The sequence below is a fragment of the Strigops habroptila genome, chromosome 2 (genome assembly GCF_004027225.2).
Source record: "Strigops habroptila isolate Jane chromosome 2, bStrHab1.2.pri, whole genome shotgun sequence".
Classification (NCBI taxonomy): Eukaryota; Metazoa; Chordata; class Aves; order Psittaciformes; family Psittacidae; genus Strigops; species Strigops habroptila.
This window is the reverse complement of record NC_044278.2, coordinates 3,926,715-3,943,679: the sequence shown is the minus strand read 5'-3', so window position 1 is coordinate 3,943,679 and position 16,965 is coordinate 3,926,715. Positions and strand designations below refer to the sequence as shown.

Genomic DNA, 16,965 nt, shown 5'->3' with positions numbered 1-16,965 from the left:
GAGGATAAATCATAGGTAGGAAAAACACAGATCACAATATCAGAGAATAGAATATGTGTCCTGTGTATTTTCTACCTTTTGGAACCTACCTTCTCATGGGAAAAAAAAAAAAAGATGCTTTCAGCTTTTGTATGTTGTATGTGTTTATACTAAATCAAAAGATACAATCAGTGATAGGTTTTAGCTATTGAAATCTCAATATTTTCATCCTAAAGGCAACATGAGAGAAATACATACCCTGAAAAATGTGTCCTAAGGCTGCATTAGACTATCACCTTCACATACACATACCCATGATAATGAAAAAAAATTCCAATAAGGCAAATTCCAGGATTTGTCTCAGTGGTATGCAAATAATATTCAGATAGCAAGAGAGAAAGTAAAGTTCAGTTTCATCTAGATCATCTGTTACAAATGAAAAACAGTATAGTCATGAGGAAAAACATATACAGAAGATAACCAAGTGAGATTTAGCTGTTGGCAGCAACTGATCTATAACACAACATGCAGTATTTGCAAGAGGTTCCAAAAACTCATTTCAGAGGACCTACAAAGTTTTCCTAGAACCAAATCCCGACAGCTCCAACTCCAGCTTTCAGCTCTGTAAATGAGAAGGTGTCATTTTTACTTTCTTATATCTAGAATAAAAATAAAACCACCAAAGCATCAAAACCAAAGAGTTCTATACTGAATTAAAACATCAGGCTTTTTTCCATAGTGACCATTATTTTTATTAATCATGCTGTGAAGCAGTTCAGAACTAAATTTGAAGAGAACACAACGAGCTTACAAATTTTGTACCTCGAGATATACATATTCTGTTACTGTAAAGAAAATAGGCCCAGGTACTGAAAAGATGCACCTTTTTTATCAAAATCATAAAACTAATAACATCAATCAAATAACACAAAAGCAAACAAGCCTTGAGAAATCAATGTTCTGTTATCTAAGCTAATTAAATATGTGACTTCACGGTGTAACATTATCAAGTGATTAAACTCTCAAACTGGTATAACAGATCATCACCACTCACAAAGTTCACCCTAGGAGACTTTAAGATGATGACAACATCTCTCAGTTTCAATTCCCTTAATATAAATGCCTACCTGATTTAAGTGTCCATTAGCTACTTTTTCCTTACACCTTACTGTCACTAAATATAATTATGCAGGGTTCTTATTCCATCAACCTCTTCTTCAGGACACAGTGGGCTTTAAAGAAAGTATGACAGTTAAATCACATAGCAGCAGCAGCTTAAAATACAACCCTTAACAAATGAGAATCTGACTGAGGTACAAGTCGTGGTTTAAGTTTAGGAAATCATTAAAGGACTCTGTTGGGAATCTTTCATGTGCACAGACAAATGAAAACCAAGAGATAACAGTACAACTGCCCCCCTGCAAAGGTGAAACAAAAAGCACAAGACAGTCGAATGAACTACTTCTGCTGAACTTCTTGGGATCTTGTCACTGGCTATATGGACTCAAACACCATGAAGCTTACTGCCACACACATGAGTTTCTCTCTGGCTCATGCTGGCTTCCCCAGTGACAGAGATGTTGAAATTCTTCCCCTTCTGGATGACCTGCCCAAGGAAACAGCTTACTATAACCTCAGCTCTGTCTGTGGATAACAGAAATTTTCTTTTCCTTCTCCCTACTTGAGAAGGTATGTCCCATTGCTCCAGCTCTGAACACAGTTCAGCATTTCACGATCACTTAGTTATTTAGGCCCAGATATAGTCACGCCACGCAGGATGACCTTCAAGACAGGCCATCAGCTAAAACGAAGGTGGGTATTTCCTAGACAGCTTGAGTGTCATCTTCCAGCTGAAATCAGGGACTCAAGCTATGCTGTCACCAAAACCAGTTTTACTCTTACAACCATACCAACCTCATTTCCATAGATGCATTTTATGGAGATCTAGTCTGTCCTTAGTACTTAGGCATGGATTTCTGATAGGATCTGTTGCTTGTTCGGATGGGATTTTAAACAAATAAATATAAGCTCATAACCAACTCTGGTGGTTTTTACACCATATTAAAATAAATCATTTATGCTATTTTTTCTCTCATATTAATCTTGGGTTCGAATAGTGTCTAAATTTATATTCCTCTCAAAGCTTATAATAACGGTTTTCAATAGGCACGCAGGAAAAGGGCTGCATTCTGCATTTCTGCAGCGCCAAGCATAGCAGTAGCCATTTCCTTTTTGTGATAACAGATAACAAGCCTTTCAAAGCCACAAAGTGACAAGAACTAATAAAGAGCAGGCATTATCCACCCCCACATTTCTATTAACAGTGTTATAAGCATCATATAAGCCTCACCAGAGCAGAACACAATAGTTCCCCGAACATGAAAGCAAATACAGAGTGACTGAGAAGATGGAAACTTCTACAGGAAGCTTGTATTTCTCTTTGTCTTCAAGGCTACATTCAGACTTCCCATTCTGATCACTGATCTCAGCAAGAGAGAATGGCAAATGAATGACATTCCAATTTAAATCCCTCCTGTAGCAAGAGTGGATGCACCCAGTAAGAAGTTTGAAGCAAAAGTTAAGTCCTTGGCATACAAAAAAAGAGTCAAAATAATTCTGGATTCTGTGAAGCAACATCGTTTGCATTTGCTGAGGCTAATGCACCTTACCCTTCCAGACACTAGTCCAGCCTAAGCTTAGGGTAATGATATGTCAGAATAGAATCATAGACTGGTTTGGGTTGGAAGGGACCTTAAAGCTCATCCAGTTCCAACCCCTGCCACAGACAGGGACACCTTCCACTAGAGCAGGTTGCTCCAAGCCCCTGTGTCCAACCTGGCCTTGAACACTGCCAGGGATGGGGCAGCCACAGCTTCTCTGGGCACCCTGTGCCAGCGCCTCACCACCCTCACAGGGAAGAACTTCTACCTAACATCTTATCTAAATCTCCACTCTTTCAGTTTAAAGCCATCCCCCCTTTTCCTGTCACTACCTGCCCTGCTGAAAAGTCCCTCTCCAGATTTCTTGTAGGCCCCCTTTAGGTACTGGAAGGTTGTTATAAGGTCTCCCAGGCTAAACAAGCCCAACTCTCTCAGCCTGTCTCCCTAGAAGAGGTGCTCCAGCTCTCTGACCATCTTTGGCCTTCCTCTGGACTTGCTCCAACAGGTCCACGTCTCTCTTGTGTTGGGGGCCCCAGAGCTGGATGCGGTACTGCAGGTCTCATGAGAGCAGAGTAGAGGGGAAGAATCACCTCCCTTGACCTGCTGCTCAGGCTTCTTTTGATGCAGCCCAGGATACGGTTGGCTGCGAGCACACACTGAAGCCAGCTCATGTTGAGCTTTTCATCAACCAACACCCCAAGTCCTTCTCCTCAGGGCTGCTCTCAATTCAAGTCTCCACCAATAATATATTTACTGACAAAGTGAGATAAAATACTCAGTAATATAGAGGTTAATACAGAAATTAGGGGCATTTCTGGGATGGATTACAGACTTGGGGGGAACAACAGGATGAGATGGGACACAGGCAGCAGGAAGAGGAATGGAACATGGTAAAAGAAAGAGATTGACACTTCCTGGCTCATGAAGCTGTATTTTTGGAGGAAGAATATATGATTTTTATAGTGATTGCATAAGCATCTCTTCGTAATGCTCCTTGAAGAAAATAGTGAAGTAGACATAGTACTTAGTATTTATATATTTCAAAAGCCTAAAAGGAAAGGAACGCAGTCTACTGTCAAATTCAGAAATCCATCTCCAGAGGGCAAAAAATGCACACACAACAGATCGAAGTAACTTATTCTGTTCATAAATCAGAAAACAAAACCCAAACCCACAACAGTTTTATAAGGGCGTGTACCATGAGAAAAATAAAGCTCCATGTGCTGAGTGGAAAAAGCCAGATTAGTGTATTTGTAACATTATGTCTCAGCACCTTGCATGCCCAAAGACTATTGAATGATATAGCAATTAAAAGGCAGAACTGAAGAAATTCTTGTCCAGAAAATGCCCAACAGGAGGAGCTGGAAAGAAAAGTCTTCCCACATGTTACAAGTGCCAGAGGGAACAGAAGAATTCCAAAGGCGTTGCCATTTGAGCAGTGTTAAACAAACCAGCTTCAGCTGCTGTTATCCAAACAGGCCAGAAGACTGATTGCTGTGCATGCATGTGAATATATACACATGTGTACAGCCATTTACTATGAACGAACACATAGCTGCACTGAAAAGTCTACTTAGCCCACATAATTCCTCATTTCTAAGACTCTTGAATTTTTGCTTCAACAGAAATATCCATTTTTTAACATTGACTTCAGCCTGATGTGATAGCAGAAGAAACCGTACAGACAAACGTCACGGTTAACTCAGTAACAAATTCTGCATCTAAAAGCCCAAACTCATGATCAATACAAAATATCTGTTGAACAGCTAAAGAACAGCTAAAAAAAGAAAGTATCGTTTATAGTTTATATTCTCCAGTAAAAAAGGTCACTAGAGAAGACAATTCAATATTCAAAGCACAAAGAGCAAAGCCTAGGGGAAGTGGACTGCCACTATAATTCCTTACTGACAGGTCCAGGGCATAACAGAATACCTTCCTTTGCTGCAAACACAGGGAGAGCAAACATGGGGTGTTTTTCCTCCCTCATTTTTTAGGAAGAGATAAACCCAAAACGCTAAAAGGAGGAGTATTCTCCCCTTTGTCTGCAAAGCAGCAGGATTGCAATGCTTGCTCCCTCAATACTTTTTTTTTCCCTGACTCTCTTTACTGTATCAGGAGCATGTGGTCACCAGAAGAAAAAGAATTAATTACCACTTGGCTACGTGCAGGATGACTTATGAATATTCATTTGGTAGCTCAAATGCACTTTGCCTCATGATTAAGGAGGACTTCAGTGAACCAAATATTCCTATTACCAAATCACATGCTGCTTTATATAATACTTGCCAAACCGGAGTGGAAAAAACATCAGTGGCAAAGTAAGGGGCAAAGGGAAAGTGTTGTACAGATTTTTAACAGCTTAAATACAAGAACAAATTAAGAATATCTTCCTATTACTCTACTGAAGGAGACCTTAAAACAGTCCAAGGCTCTGATTCATAATCCCTGTCAGACTTAGCTGTGGAACGAAAGCTGAAGAGGCCGCTGCTCCCCTGGATGGGAACAGCAACTTCTTCAGGGAGCATATCTCTACCTGACAGAGGTCGCAAATCACAGCCCTTCAGCCACTGCAGTTCACAGCCTTGCATATTAATATAAATTGAAAGTGATGTTGCCTCTTGTTAATACATTGGGCTGTGATGTCTTAGACCAAATGTACCACCTTTCCAGAGCTCAGCTGCAAGGGCATGATTTTCTGCAGGGAGTAGGGGACAGATTTACAATTGTCCCAGCTGGAGTCAGCATAGGACACGAATACGCCTGTATCCTCCCAACACGCTGCATTTAAAAATGAATTTTCTTTAACTATTTGTTGGATTCATAACAAACAGGATGGTGCTGCAAGGGAATTAGTGACCTTGTGGTCAGCAAGGATGCAGTAAGCAATATAATATATATATATATAAACAAACACTATTTAGAAATCTTCATTACATCAATTTTTAAGGGATGTACATGCACCCAGGCAAAAAAGTTCAGCTGTGGTTGGTATAGTTGCTAACATTAAATATTTAAAGCAAGGGAATATTTTTACAGCAAAGTATCTACGTAAACCTTTTGTCAATAGAATAGTGCTGGCACCAATACCTATCATTTAAACATAACTATCCTCAGAACCAAACATATGAAATATATTCATCCAAATTTAGGGTTGGACTCCTTGTACAACTGTGTTAATAACAAAAAGCACCTTTTAGTTGACTGAACTTTGTAACTTTGCACTTGAATTACAAACATTAAAGGTCTAGTTCACCAGTCTTTCATTAACAGCTCTGTTTTCTACTCCTCTCATCCAGTGGGTGAGATCCATGAAAGTGGTTTCTTCACCAGCTCTTAAAGCAATCTTGGTGAGTCACAATAAAAAAACCCACCAAAACCAAAACCCAAAACAAAACAAAACCACTTTAAAAAAGAAATATTGGAGTGATCCAGAGATTTGCTACATCTTTTTTTTTCTGTATAAACTCTTCAGATGTGAATAAGTAAGTTAAGTAAGTGCCATCATCCTGGCACTACCGGGTACAGCAAATGAATGAAGGAAATAAGTAATTTTAAAACTTTCTAAAATTGAATGAGATTTTATCAAGAACTTCACATGATCAATTCATTAAGTATGTTGGTACACCAAGACCAAGGGCAGTCAGCAGATCATCTGGTGCTGACCATACAAGTGACTTCTGCTACACTTACATCTCACTGCTTCCATTCCCCAGCATTCTATGCTCTCAACATAGTCTTTAACAGTCCATTTATTGTTCAATCTTTCCAGAGGCTTGTGGGTGATCGGTTTTATGGTGGACCAAATCAATGCCATGTTTCTTGGCCCAGGATTGTATGAGGTTATTTCAGAAATGAGTTGCACTGTCTGACTGGATTATTTCTGGAGTACCATGTCAGAGAATTTGACTTTCAAGGCTCAGGACTGCATTTCAAGCAATGGCATGGTTTACAGGGTATGTCTTCAGTCACCCGTAGATGCTTCCACCATGGTAAATACATAGCACTTGCTTTGTCAGGTTCGGAGCGGTGGTCCAGCGTAGCCAATTTGTCAGGACTCACAATACTGATAGCTCAGCCACCTCCCGCTCGCTATTCCAAGAAAGCTTTACACACACAGGTCACTTGATTGCAGTACATGTTTCACATGTGTGATGGCCTTAACGGTCAGAGACACCCCTCCAGCACAAGCCCATATTTTTCATTCTATCTCTCCCAATTACTATCCTTACCTTGAATTCTTCAAGCCTTTTCATCCTATTTTCTCCCTCCTGTTCTGTAAAGGAGGGGAGTGAAAGCAGCTCAGTGGGCATCTGGTTGCCAGCCAAGATTAACCCATCACAGCCCTTTATTTGGCATCTAACATGGGGCATACAGATTTGAACCAGTAACCTCTTGATCTGCAGTCAAATGCTGCTGGCCCAGGTCAATCCACCACAATCCAAACCTGCTCCTGCTAAGACATTTCTTACAGGTTTGCCTCGGGTGACCTCCTCAAGTTTTTCAGTATAGTTATAAGTAGAACAAAATTCTAAGCTGCCAAGACATGCATGTGATTAGCAGTTCTGCAAGCAAGGACAAGGCAGCCTATCAAGGTGTTGAACATATTTAGTGAATCTTGGTTAAATAAATAATCTTTTAAATCAACCTTTGCCCAATCAAAGTCCAGCCTTACTTATAGATACTGCCCCAGTAGGGGCAGCAAAAGAGAATTCCTGTGAATGCTGCTCCACACGACATACAGGTAAGATATTCCTTTTTTGTTAATCCCTCTTCCCTTAGAAAACTCCTTTTTACAATCCAAATAATTTTGCATGTAAAGCTTTCATGGATTAAAAGTAGTATGCAGTGTAGTGTAACCTTCCCTCCATTTCTAAATATAAAGGAATAATCTCTCCCATAAAAGCCTACTGTTTCTTCAGCTTTGTGTATCACTGGTTTTGCATGTTAACTTCAGGAATTAGCACAGATTTCCAGCGTTTGTCAAGAAAAACTGCTATGAGTTGTAGTTGCTATCAATGCAGTCTGATGCATTCCAACAATGGCCAAATGTAAGGGCAGCCCATCCCTATATGGAGTGAGTCCCAGTGCAACTACAGACACCCAAAAAAGTACAAGGCACCTGACCAAGGGGAACAAGGGAATCATGATCTGCAGGCTTCTTATGCCTGCATGCTGAAATTCCCCATATTATCCAGCTTCAGTGGCATCTCTGCCAAACCTTCACCACAAATCCATACTGCTCTATATGCTGCCCAACTAAACTCAACAATGCACTTTCACCTTCAATAGCAAACAGTCTTGTAGCATGGGTAACCACACAGGTAGTTCTGCAGTAAGCTGCTATCATGGAACAATTTGACCCCAGCTACTTCAAAATAAAAGGGAAAAGAAAAAAGGCCATTTCCCACACATATTAGTCACACAGGTGATAGAAAGAAAAAACCTGGAGTTACATAGAAATATTTACATGCAAACATCAATTTTCTTAGTATTTATTAGGCTGTGGTTAATGGCTTATCTTTGCAACACAACTTTGGCCTTTTGACAGACTTCTGTCAGTAGAGAGAGGCAGAAAAAGAAATCTTTCCAGTAAAATACAAAGCAAGGTTGCAAATTACCTGGACTTTCCAACTGGACGAAGTTATCTGCAGTTGTCTTGTCCCTTTATCATTATGGATCTTTGGCAGGAGTTCCTAAGACAACTACCTTTGGAGCTGTTCCCTGGTCACACCTATTGCTTACTTTTAGTACGCAATATTCCTGCTCGTGATAAGCATCACTTGAACGAGAGATTCATTACCTCATAAAAGCATAAAAGAGTTTAGGTTCAAAAGGACTTCTGGAGGTGATCTGGTCCAATGCCCCATATAAAACAAGACCAACTTAGATCAGGTTGCTAGGGCCCCATCCAGGTGAGTATCTCCAAGGATGGGGACTCCACAGCCTCTCTGGGCACCTGTTTCAGTATCTGACAGCCCCCAAGATGAAAAGCTGCCTTTATGACTGTCTAATTAGACTTCCCCTTGCCATAGCCTGTCTGTTGCTTCTCATCCTCTTAACTTTAAGAATCTGGCTCTGTGTTCTCTAAACAATCCAGTCGGGCAGTTGAAGACATCAATAAGATCTTCCCTTTACTTTCTCTTCCCGAGGTTGACCAAACCCAGCTCTCTCTGTCTCCTTAAACGTTATGTGCTGCAAAACCTTAATCACCTCAATTACTTAAGGGAGCTCAAACCTGGAGACAGTTCTCACATGCAGTCTCACAAGTGCCCAAGAGAGGGGAATGATCCCTTCCATTGACCTGCTGGATACAGTACCACAAAGGTACACCACTGACTCACATCCAACTTGGGCACTTGAGCGCTATCCAGCAATGCCGCCTTCTGGCCAGCCAGCAATCAGCCTGTATTGTTGTGCATGGTCTAGACACAGACTATTTTTCACTTTTCTTTGTTAAACTTCATGAGGTTTCTGTCAGCGCATTTCTCCAGCCTGCTGAGGTCCCCCCTAAATAGCAAAAGAATGCCACTAATAACCACCCAACAGCTGGATTATACACCACTGATCAAACCCCTCAACCTAGTGACCCAGACAATTCTCTGCATCATCTAGTAGTCTGCTTATCCAGTACATGTGACACCAGAATGGCTACACTGCAAAAGTTAAGGTGAACAGCATCCACTGCTCTCTGCCCATCACAGAGCCAGTCCACTCATTATGTAAAGTTATCAGGTTCATCAGGTATCTTTTATGATTACTAGTAAATCCATGCTGTCAGATCCCAAACACCTTCCTGCCCTTGACATATGTGCCTTGACACAGCTTCTAGGAGGATTTGCTCCAAAACCTCTGGAGGACGAAGGTCACTGCCTAACACCAATCTGGTAGCAATTCCCAGCATCAAGTATACTCTTTAACCAGCTGGCCTCAAATTCTCTGGGGAATTAACACAGCACACTGGAAACGCCGACTGGAAATTCTGCTCCAGTTGTCACAAATTCATTGAGAAATCATTTGAATCAAACTACTGCAGTAACTTCAGCAGCCTGCCATTTCTAAACCCAATTTAATTTCTTTCCTTTCTCACACAATTTCACATTTTTATATTGATTACATCTCCTGTCATTGTTAAAGTCATCAGGGATGGAGATAAAGCTTTCATCAGGCAGCAAATTGAGGCTTTATGGTCATTTCAGGATTCATGCAAGAATTGCAAGGTAAGTGCACTGTCTCAGCTCCTGTTTTGTTCCACACAGACCAGGCAGTATTAAATTACCTCTCCTGCAAGTGATTACCTGATGGCACATTCACATTGTCACTAGGTGTATGCCTGAATATTCTATGCTTTTGTTAGACCTCACAATACCTGCATTCATATCTTACCCAAGTCTCATGTATAATGAAATACCAAAGTGAAATAGCCCTGTTAGCTCCTTTTCATAATAGAATCAAAGAGTGTTTAATTAGGATTCAAAGGCAGAGGAAAACATGGCCAGCTCCAAGAACTTTGATTCTACCAGCAGCTCCTAAAGGACACAGAAATAGAGCAAGTGCACTCTTTTGTATGAAAACTGAGATGTAGAAATAGTGAACACAGCTAGAAGAAAAAAAAGCTTTTTAAGCATAGACAAGGGTCTTCCTAGTTCCTTTATAGTCCTTGCTTTCCACCCTTCAATGCAAACCCTGTGCTCATTAACAATAACACCACAGTTACAATGTCCTTCCCAAAACTTAATTTTGTTTAGCTAAAATAACTAAGAAGAGGAAAGCCTGGTTAGGACAATGAGGGTCTTCCTTGATCCCAGCTGCTCATCCACCTGCACAGGTTGCCCAGAGAAGCTGTAGAGTCTCAATCCTTGGAGATACTCAAAAGGCTGACAGAACTGGGACTGCTCAGCCTGGTGAAGCAAAGGCTCAGGGGAAACTTTTTAGTATATAAAAATATCTGCAGGGAAGGTGTAAAGATAGAGCCAGGCTCTTTCCAGTGGTACCCAGTGACAGGACAAAAAGCAATGGGCACAAACCGAAACACAACCAGCTCCATCTGGACGTAAGGATGCTTTTTATCACTAAGAGATTGACTTGAGCACTGGCACAGGTTGCCCTGAGAAGTAACGGAGCCTCCCTCCCTCCTTGGAGATATTCAAGAGCTGTCAAGGCTTGGTTCCTGGGGAACTGGCTCTAGGTGGCCCTGCTTGAGCAGAGGCATTGGACCACACAACCTCCAGAGGTGCCTTCCAACCCTGACCATTCCGCGCTTCTGTGAAATCCCATTTTGTTACACAACTTTCCTACAGTGTTCCAGTATTTTTGGGTTGCTGTTATTTTTCCTCTCAAAGACTTAATTCAGGTATTAAATCCTCACCTCAATTTTCACCACGTTGTCACAGGCAGACAACTTCTTTCTTCCAGTTCTGCATCTTGCTCAACTTCATTTGAGATAGGGAGAGAAGAAAAGTGAGGAGGGGGGAGGAAAAGGGATTGGTTTCTTCTCCCTATCCTTGTTAACTAACTTCAGCTTTGCACAGCTGGATTTCCCAGGAAGCAAAAACCCAACAGAAGCAAACTGCCTCTATATGTAGAGAGGGAGTATAGCTAGGTAAGCTTACTGTTCTTACTGACACATATCTTTTCCATCCTCTCTGCTAGAGATGACTTCTCTTCTCCAGCCCCGAGAATGTAAACTGACCAAAAAGCCCCAGAAGACTTTTGGATTCTACCTGCGTCTTGAGAAAGACACAGCAGGACATCTCATCAGGAACGTGGAAAAGAACAGCCCAGCTGAAAAGGCTGGCTTGAAGGATGGAGACAGAGTCCTTAGAGTTAATGGTGTGTTTGTAGACAAGCAAGAACACATACAGGTACTTCTCTGTTTAGCCTGGGATCCACACCACTCCCCCATTACCCAGACCCAGTGCCACTATGTGAAGCTTTCTCTTCCAGTTTTTATGACACCTTCAGCTAGGAAATCCAAGAGCCAAATCAACTGCTCGGAGTATCTCCCCACAGCATTCATTACCCACAAGGGGCATGAAATGTCTTTGAGGTGCCTCCACAGTGCATAAGCAGAGGGATGAGACAACAAAAGCAATAGATTGTGCAAGCCTTCCCAGGGAATGCTTTTAGATCAATTGCTCTAGCACATGCTTGCCATTTTACCTTGCCCACTACAGGTGGTGGAGATTATCAAAACCAGTGGGAATTCTGTTGTACTACTTGTTCTGGATGATGCATCCTATCAAAAGGCTGAAAAGGAAGGACTAAACTTGGAAGAGCTTGGTCAAAAAGTGTCAACAGGACAGCAACAGGAGCAGCAGCCCCCACCATCCATGGTCAATGGAGCAATCACCGCAGTTCCACAACCCCGGCTCTGCTACCTAGTGAAGGAGGAGAAAGGCTATGGCTTCTCTCTGAAAACCACAGAAGGTGAGAGCTTGGTGAGAAGAGATGGTGTGTATAGAGAAAGAGAGAGGGCAAGCAAGGGCAGAGGCAACCACAGTTAACATGTGGAGACCAGTGGGGACACACAAACTCCTCTTGCTAACAGAAAGTGAGAAGCATGATGAGCTCAGGTCTACCACTAGCCCTTTTCTGTACAGCATATGCAGTGCACAGTTTTCCAAGGACCACATTTCTTATGGGGTGGAGAAAAGATGGGGAGAGTATGGGGCGACAGATAAAAAGAATAAGCTATTTTCTGCTTGTTATTTAAGCCCACTTACCAAAATGAAACTTGCAGTCCCTGATCAATTACCAGATATACACTCAAGATGCTACATCAAGTCCTGTTCTATTCCTTCAAATAACCTCAGGTATCAGCACATAAAGTTCTAGACAGCTGTAATAAACTCATTTCCAATTTGTAAGTTATTTCATTTAGAAAGTAAGGGATTTTGAACCTCTTCCACATATGCCTTTCTTCCAAGGCCAGTTAACAGAATAGGGAAGTCTTCTGGAGAGCATCACCTCTAAAAAGGATATTTCAGAATGTAATATAACTGAAAGACCAAACATGGAAGCCTTCCAAACACAGGAAATTATGAAATGTATAGAACAACACCAAAAGCAGCTCCTCACTTCAAACTGGGAGGGGGAGGAGGTGGGAATCAAATCCAATGCTCCCCTTTAGCACTCTTGATAAACAAAAGGTTTTTGAGCTGCAGATAGTGAACAAATGCCTCCCACCCCCACAGAAGTGATTTTTTCAGGACAGAATAAGAGAGATGGAGGTATGTCTATGTAGAAGACTTGTGGTGTCACTGTAATCTGCATGTAAGCAGAGTCCAAGGTCATCAGTACTTAGTTTCCTTAATCATTAAATTCAGGCGTGTGTCAGTGACTTACCCTGTGTAATGAGCTTTCATTTATTTTAGGACAGAAGGGGTTGTTCATAGTAGACCTTTCATCACAAGGAGCAGCTGCAAAGGCTGGTGTCCAAAATAACGATCGCGTGATTGAAATCAATGGAAAAAATGTGGAAAATGACACACATGAGGAAGCGGTGGAAAAGGTATTTGTTGTACACTGATTCATCTTCTGTTCTGGCCCACTTTCACAGCAACCCACCAGGGATATTGAAGAGGCAGGTCTGGCTGATTTGAATGCTTCACAGTAAATCCTGGAAGCTACTGCTCATGTATCATTAACACAGCAGAGTACCCCCTCTGCTTTGGCTCTGTTGTCAAGCAGCCTCTTGAACTGACTCTGAATAAATACTGCCATCAGGACAGGGCAAAGGATCTTAAATAACAGAAGTGTGCTGCCGCCAGGAACACTATTAAATAAATCATGCTCTGTTCCTAAAAGACCTGGAAATACTCCAAATAGTAAGAGGGCAAGTCATCAAATGTGGTTTTCAGGGCAGGAAGAGGGGGAACTCTCTGGTGATACAGTCAGCACGGAACAGGGAAAATTCATTCTTTTAGACAGTAGTTCCTTTCTCCTGTTAAGAAGTACAAAACTAATGAAAACTACTGTGCAAGTAATTTCACTGCCTGGCCTCATCTGCAAAGAATATTGCTAATGAGGCCTCCAGCTTTCCACTGTTGGCACTGCTGAAACGCAGCTGGAGCTGAAGAGATTTCAGAGAGCCATGAGATAGGCAGTACATGCTCCAGCATTCCAACATCACAATCCAGTGCACGCTACTAACTATGGAACTGTGCAACACCCGTGTTTTATTGAGCTACTGTAACAGCACCAGCAGAGTGATGCTGGTTAAGATGAGTTAAAAGGGCACGCTTTAGACTACAAGGGAATAAGAGAAGGATGGACTTGGAGAGACTGAACAAACAAAAAGCTCAGAATCACTAATACAGGGAGATGGAAGAGTGGCAGAAACTTGACTCTTGTCACTGCAAACTAAAATAGCCATATAAATGGCACGATATGTCTATATTGTAGAGTTCCATATCTAGATAAGCCAAGCATTATCTACTGGGGCTCACTGGATTCTTGCTGGTACTGTATGCCACCCTCTTGGCACTCTGCAGCTAATTCCCTAAAGGTCAGGAACACAGTATGAAATGCAGAAAATTTCTTCAAATATATATATACTAGATCTTACATACCGAAGATCTTGCCATGGCCCAAATTTCTGACTGGAGGGGAGTGAGGGGGGAAGTCAACTTATAGTACTATGGCCTACACCTTATGGCTCATTCATCAACAGCACTCACACATCACTATGTATCAGTACACCCGTTACCAAAGTATCTACAATTCCCACATATTATTGAAGTGGTGACATCTAAGACTGCATACGTATTATCACAGGTAAAGAAGTCTGAGAATCGTGTTATGTTTCTACTTTCAAATGAAGAAACAGACCAGTATTACAAGAGCCAGAAGATGGTACTGAGCAAAGAGAGTGCCAGCCTGAGATTGCTTCCCCTCAAACCACGACTTATTGAGATCCAGAAAGGAGAAAATGGTTATGGCTTTTATCTACGGATGGAACAAAATACTGGTGGTAAGAATCCAGTTAACACACAGACCATGCCATTGGCTATAGAGTTTCTTCTGGTACAAGGTTTGCAGTCCTCATTCTCTTTTGGCTTCTCACTGGTCATCTAGAAGTCCTCTACAGACGTGTTGGGAACAGACCTGCATGAGGGAAATGGTCTCGACCATGCAATTCTGACAATCAGGTTTTCCATGCATTTTAATGTCTTCAAACTAACCAGCCTTCACATCAATCTTTTCTTCCTTCTGATCTTAGATCATATAATCAAGGATGTTGATGCTGAGAGCCCAGCAGCCACAGCGGGTCTCAAAGACGACGATATTTTAGTAGCTGTGAATGGAGAGCTGGTGGATGGTCTGGACCATGAAAGTGCAGTGGGAAAAATTAAGCAGTCTGAGGCAAAAACCACACTGTTGGTAGTGGATAAGGAGACTGACGCCATGTATAAACTGGTAAGAAAATGCAACCTACTACTTAGAAATGATAATTTATCAGTAGGAAGAGACATATGCAGCAATAAAACAGCCAGTCTGCTCTGACAGACACTTCAACTGGTGGGAAATGTCTAAGATACACCCGTATTTCAGCAACTCTCCTTGCACTTGTATAGCAAGTCACAAAACACCCAAATTTTTCACCTCTTCCAGATTTTTAGTCGCTACTGGAACAAAACACACCACAAGAAAGGTCAGAAGTTTAAACCAACAAATTCGGAGCTATGCAGCTGTGTAACCATTTATGAACAAAACGAGTAATAAAATTCCTTTCTCACATAGATCAACATTGTAGTTTTCCACTCAGCCAGAAATTAATAGCCAAGAGCTCTTCGCTGCAGCTCAAGTCTGAGTCATTAAAAAGGTTTCAAACGGTTCATTTTGATCGTGAAGCCTGATACAGATTTCACAATGGAAGCTTTTATACTAACAAAGTTTTATTTGTGACTTCTTTTCAGGCTCAGATTTCCCCTTTCTCATACTACTGCAAAGCACAAGATCCAACTCCAGCTAAAATGGAGGAAAGAGTGGAATTGCACACTGAGCAGAAAGAGAACCACAAGCCAAGAATCTGCAAGATGGTGAAAGGGCCTAGTGGGTTTGGCTTCAGTTTAAACATGATTAAGAACAAGCCTGGACTGTTCATCAATGAGGTATTAATGTAGAATGAGGAACAAGGAAAAGCCCAAGTAGTCTGTCAGCCAACTTCCTCTCTTCCGTCCTGCAAATGCCTTCAGGAAAAGCCACACAAGACAAGTCTCTTCTCCAGCACACTCAGACAAAAGCTGCAGCTGTTAGTCATACTGACATTGTAGGACCAAGATAAAAAAATAAGCTATTAGACGTCTAGACAAAAGGGAAATCAAGCTTTTGCATCATTTTTGCTTTTATTCATGAGGCCAGCATGCCAAAATTGGTATTTCAAATAGGTTTTTCTGTCTGTAGAACATCCTGAATGTGAGACACCTTCACCCTGCTCTACCCACCTTTTTTGAATTCCACAGCTGGCACAAGTTGAACCTCAAACAAATCATGTCTTTGCCTTTAGCTTTCTTGAGAGAAGGTTTCCACTCATTACTAAGGATATGTAATGTAATAAGGATATATGTAATAGAGGTAACCTTACTGTAACATTAACGTAGTAAAGTTAACTTTAAAATTACTGGATAGGGACTTGCCAATAATTAAGAAAATTAGTTTTCCACCTGTCTTCATGATTCCACCATGCCACATTTCTATAACAAGTCTACCAAAATCAAGATGTATCTTAAATCCCAAACTGGTGGGTTCCACATTTATCATGCCTAGGCCTATTGTCTGTCCCAATTCACTTCTGCCCCACATATCTTCCCCACGTTTATTTTACTGTCTTGTAGCGAAAGCATAAACATTTTGTATTTTGCTCTCTTGGAAGGAAAACAGTAACACAATAGCCTCGCTAGCCTCCAGTTGTTAATGCATCTTTCCAAGTTTGATGCTAGTATCTCAGTTTGAACTTGCCTTTGCAGGTACAAAGCCAGGGACCAGCTGACACAGCAGGTGTAGAAAATAACGACTTCTTGGTGGAAGTGAACGGCATGAATGTGATGAATGAATCCTATGACAAAGTGGTGGCAAGAATCCGAGACAGTGGTGACAGACTAACACTACTGGTGTGCAGCAAAGATGCTTACAAATACTTCCAGGACCAGAACATTCTCATCACAGCCTCTATGGCAGATCCAGTCCATGACACTTCTGAACCTCCTGATTACACAGAAAATTACCCATCAGAGCCAGAGAGAAACTCACCTGAACCAAGGGAAAGGGTGAGTAATAATGCATTAAGTAGATGTTGAGGAATCATCTAGGGAATAGGAAAAGAACC

At 41.5% G+C, this 16,965-nt stretch overlaps 1 protein-coding gene across 2 annotated transcripts in view; it reads left to right on the top strand.

Moving 5' to 3' along the window:
- Positions 1 to 7,291: 7,291 nt before the first annotated feature.
- The window catches only part of PDZK1 (PDZ domain containing 1), an 11,468-nt gene continuing 1,794 nt past the window's right edge, over positions 7,292 to 16,965 (top strand). Inside the window, exons 1-8 of one of the 2 annotated variants that reach the window (XM_030471739.1) lie at positions 7,292 to 7,380; positions 11,289 to 11,500; positions 11,813 to 12,065; positions 13,013 to 13,149; positions 14,415 to 14,610; positions 14,860 to 15,056; positions 15,557 to 15,751; positions 16,607 to 16,906. In XM_030471739.1, the coding sequence (XP_030327599.1) occupies positions 11,291 to 11,500; positions 11,813 to 12,065; positions 13,013 to 13,149; positions 14,415 to 14,610; positions 14,860 to 15,056; positions 15,557 to 15,751; positions 16,607 to 16,906 (1,488 nt within the window). In that variant the 5' untranslated portion in view covers positions 7,292 to 7,380; positions 11,289 to 11,290. Of the gene's footprint in view, positions 7,381 to 9,835; positions 9,857 to 11,288; positions 11,501 to 11,812; positions 12,066 to 13,012; positions 13,150 to 14,414; positions 14,611 to 14,859; positions 15,057 to 15,556; positions 15,752 to 16,606; positions 16,907 to 16,965 lie in introns of those variants that run through there. The other variant, XM_030471738.1, reaches the window with a different exon arrangement.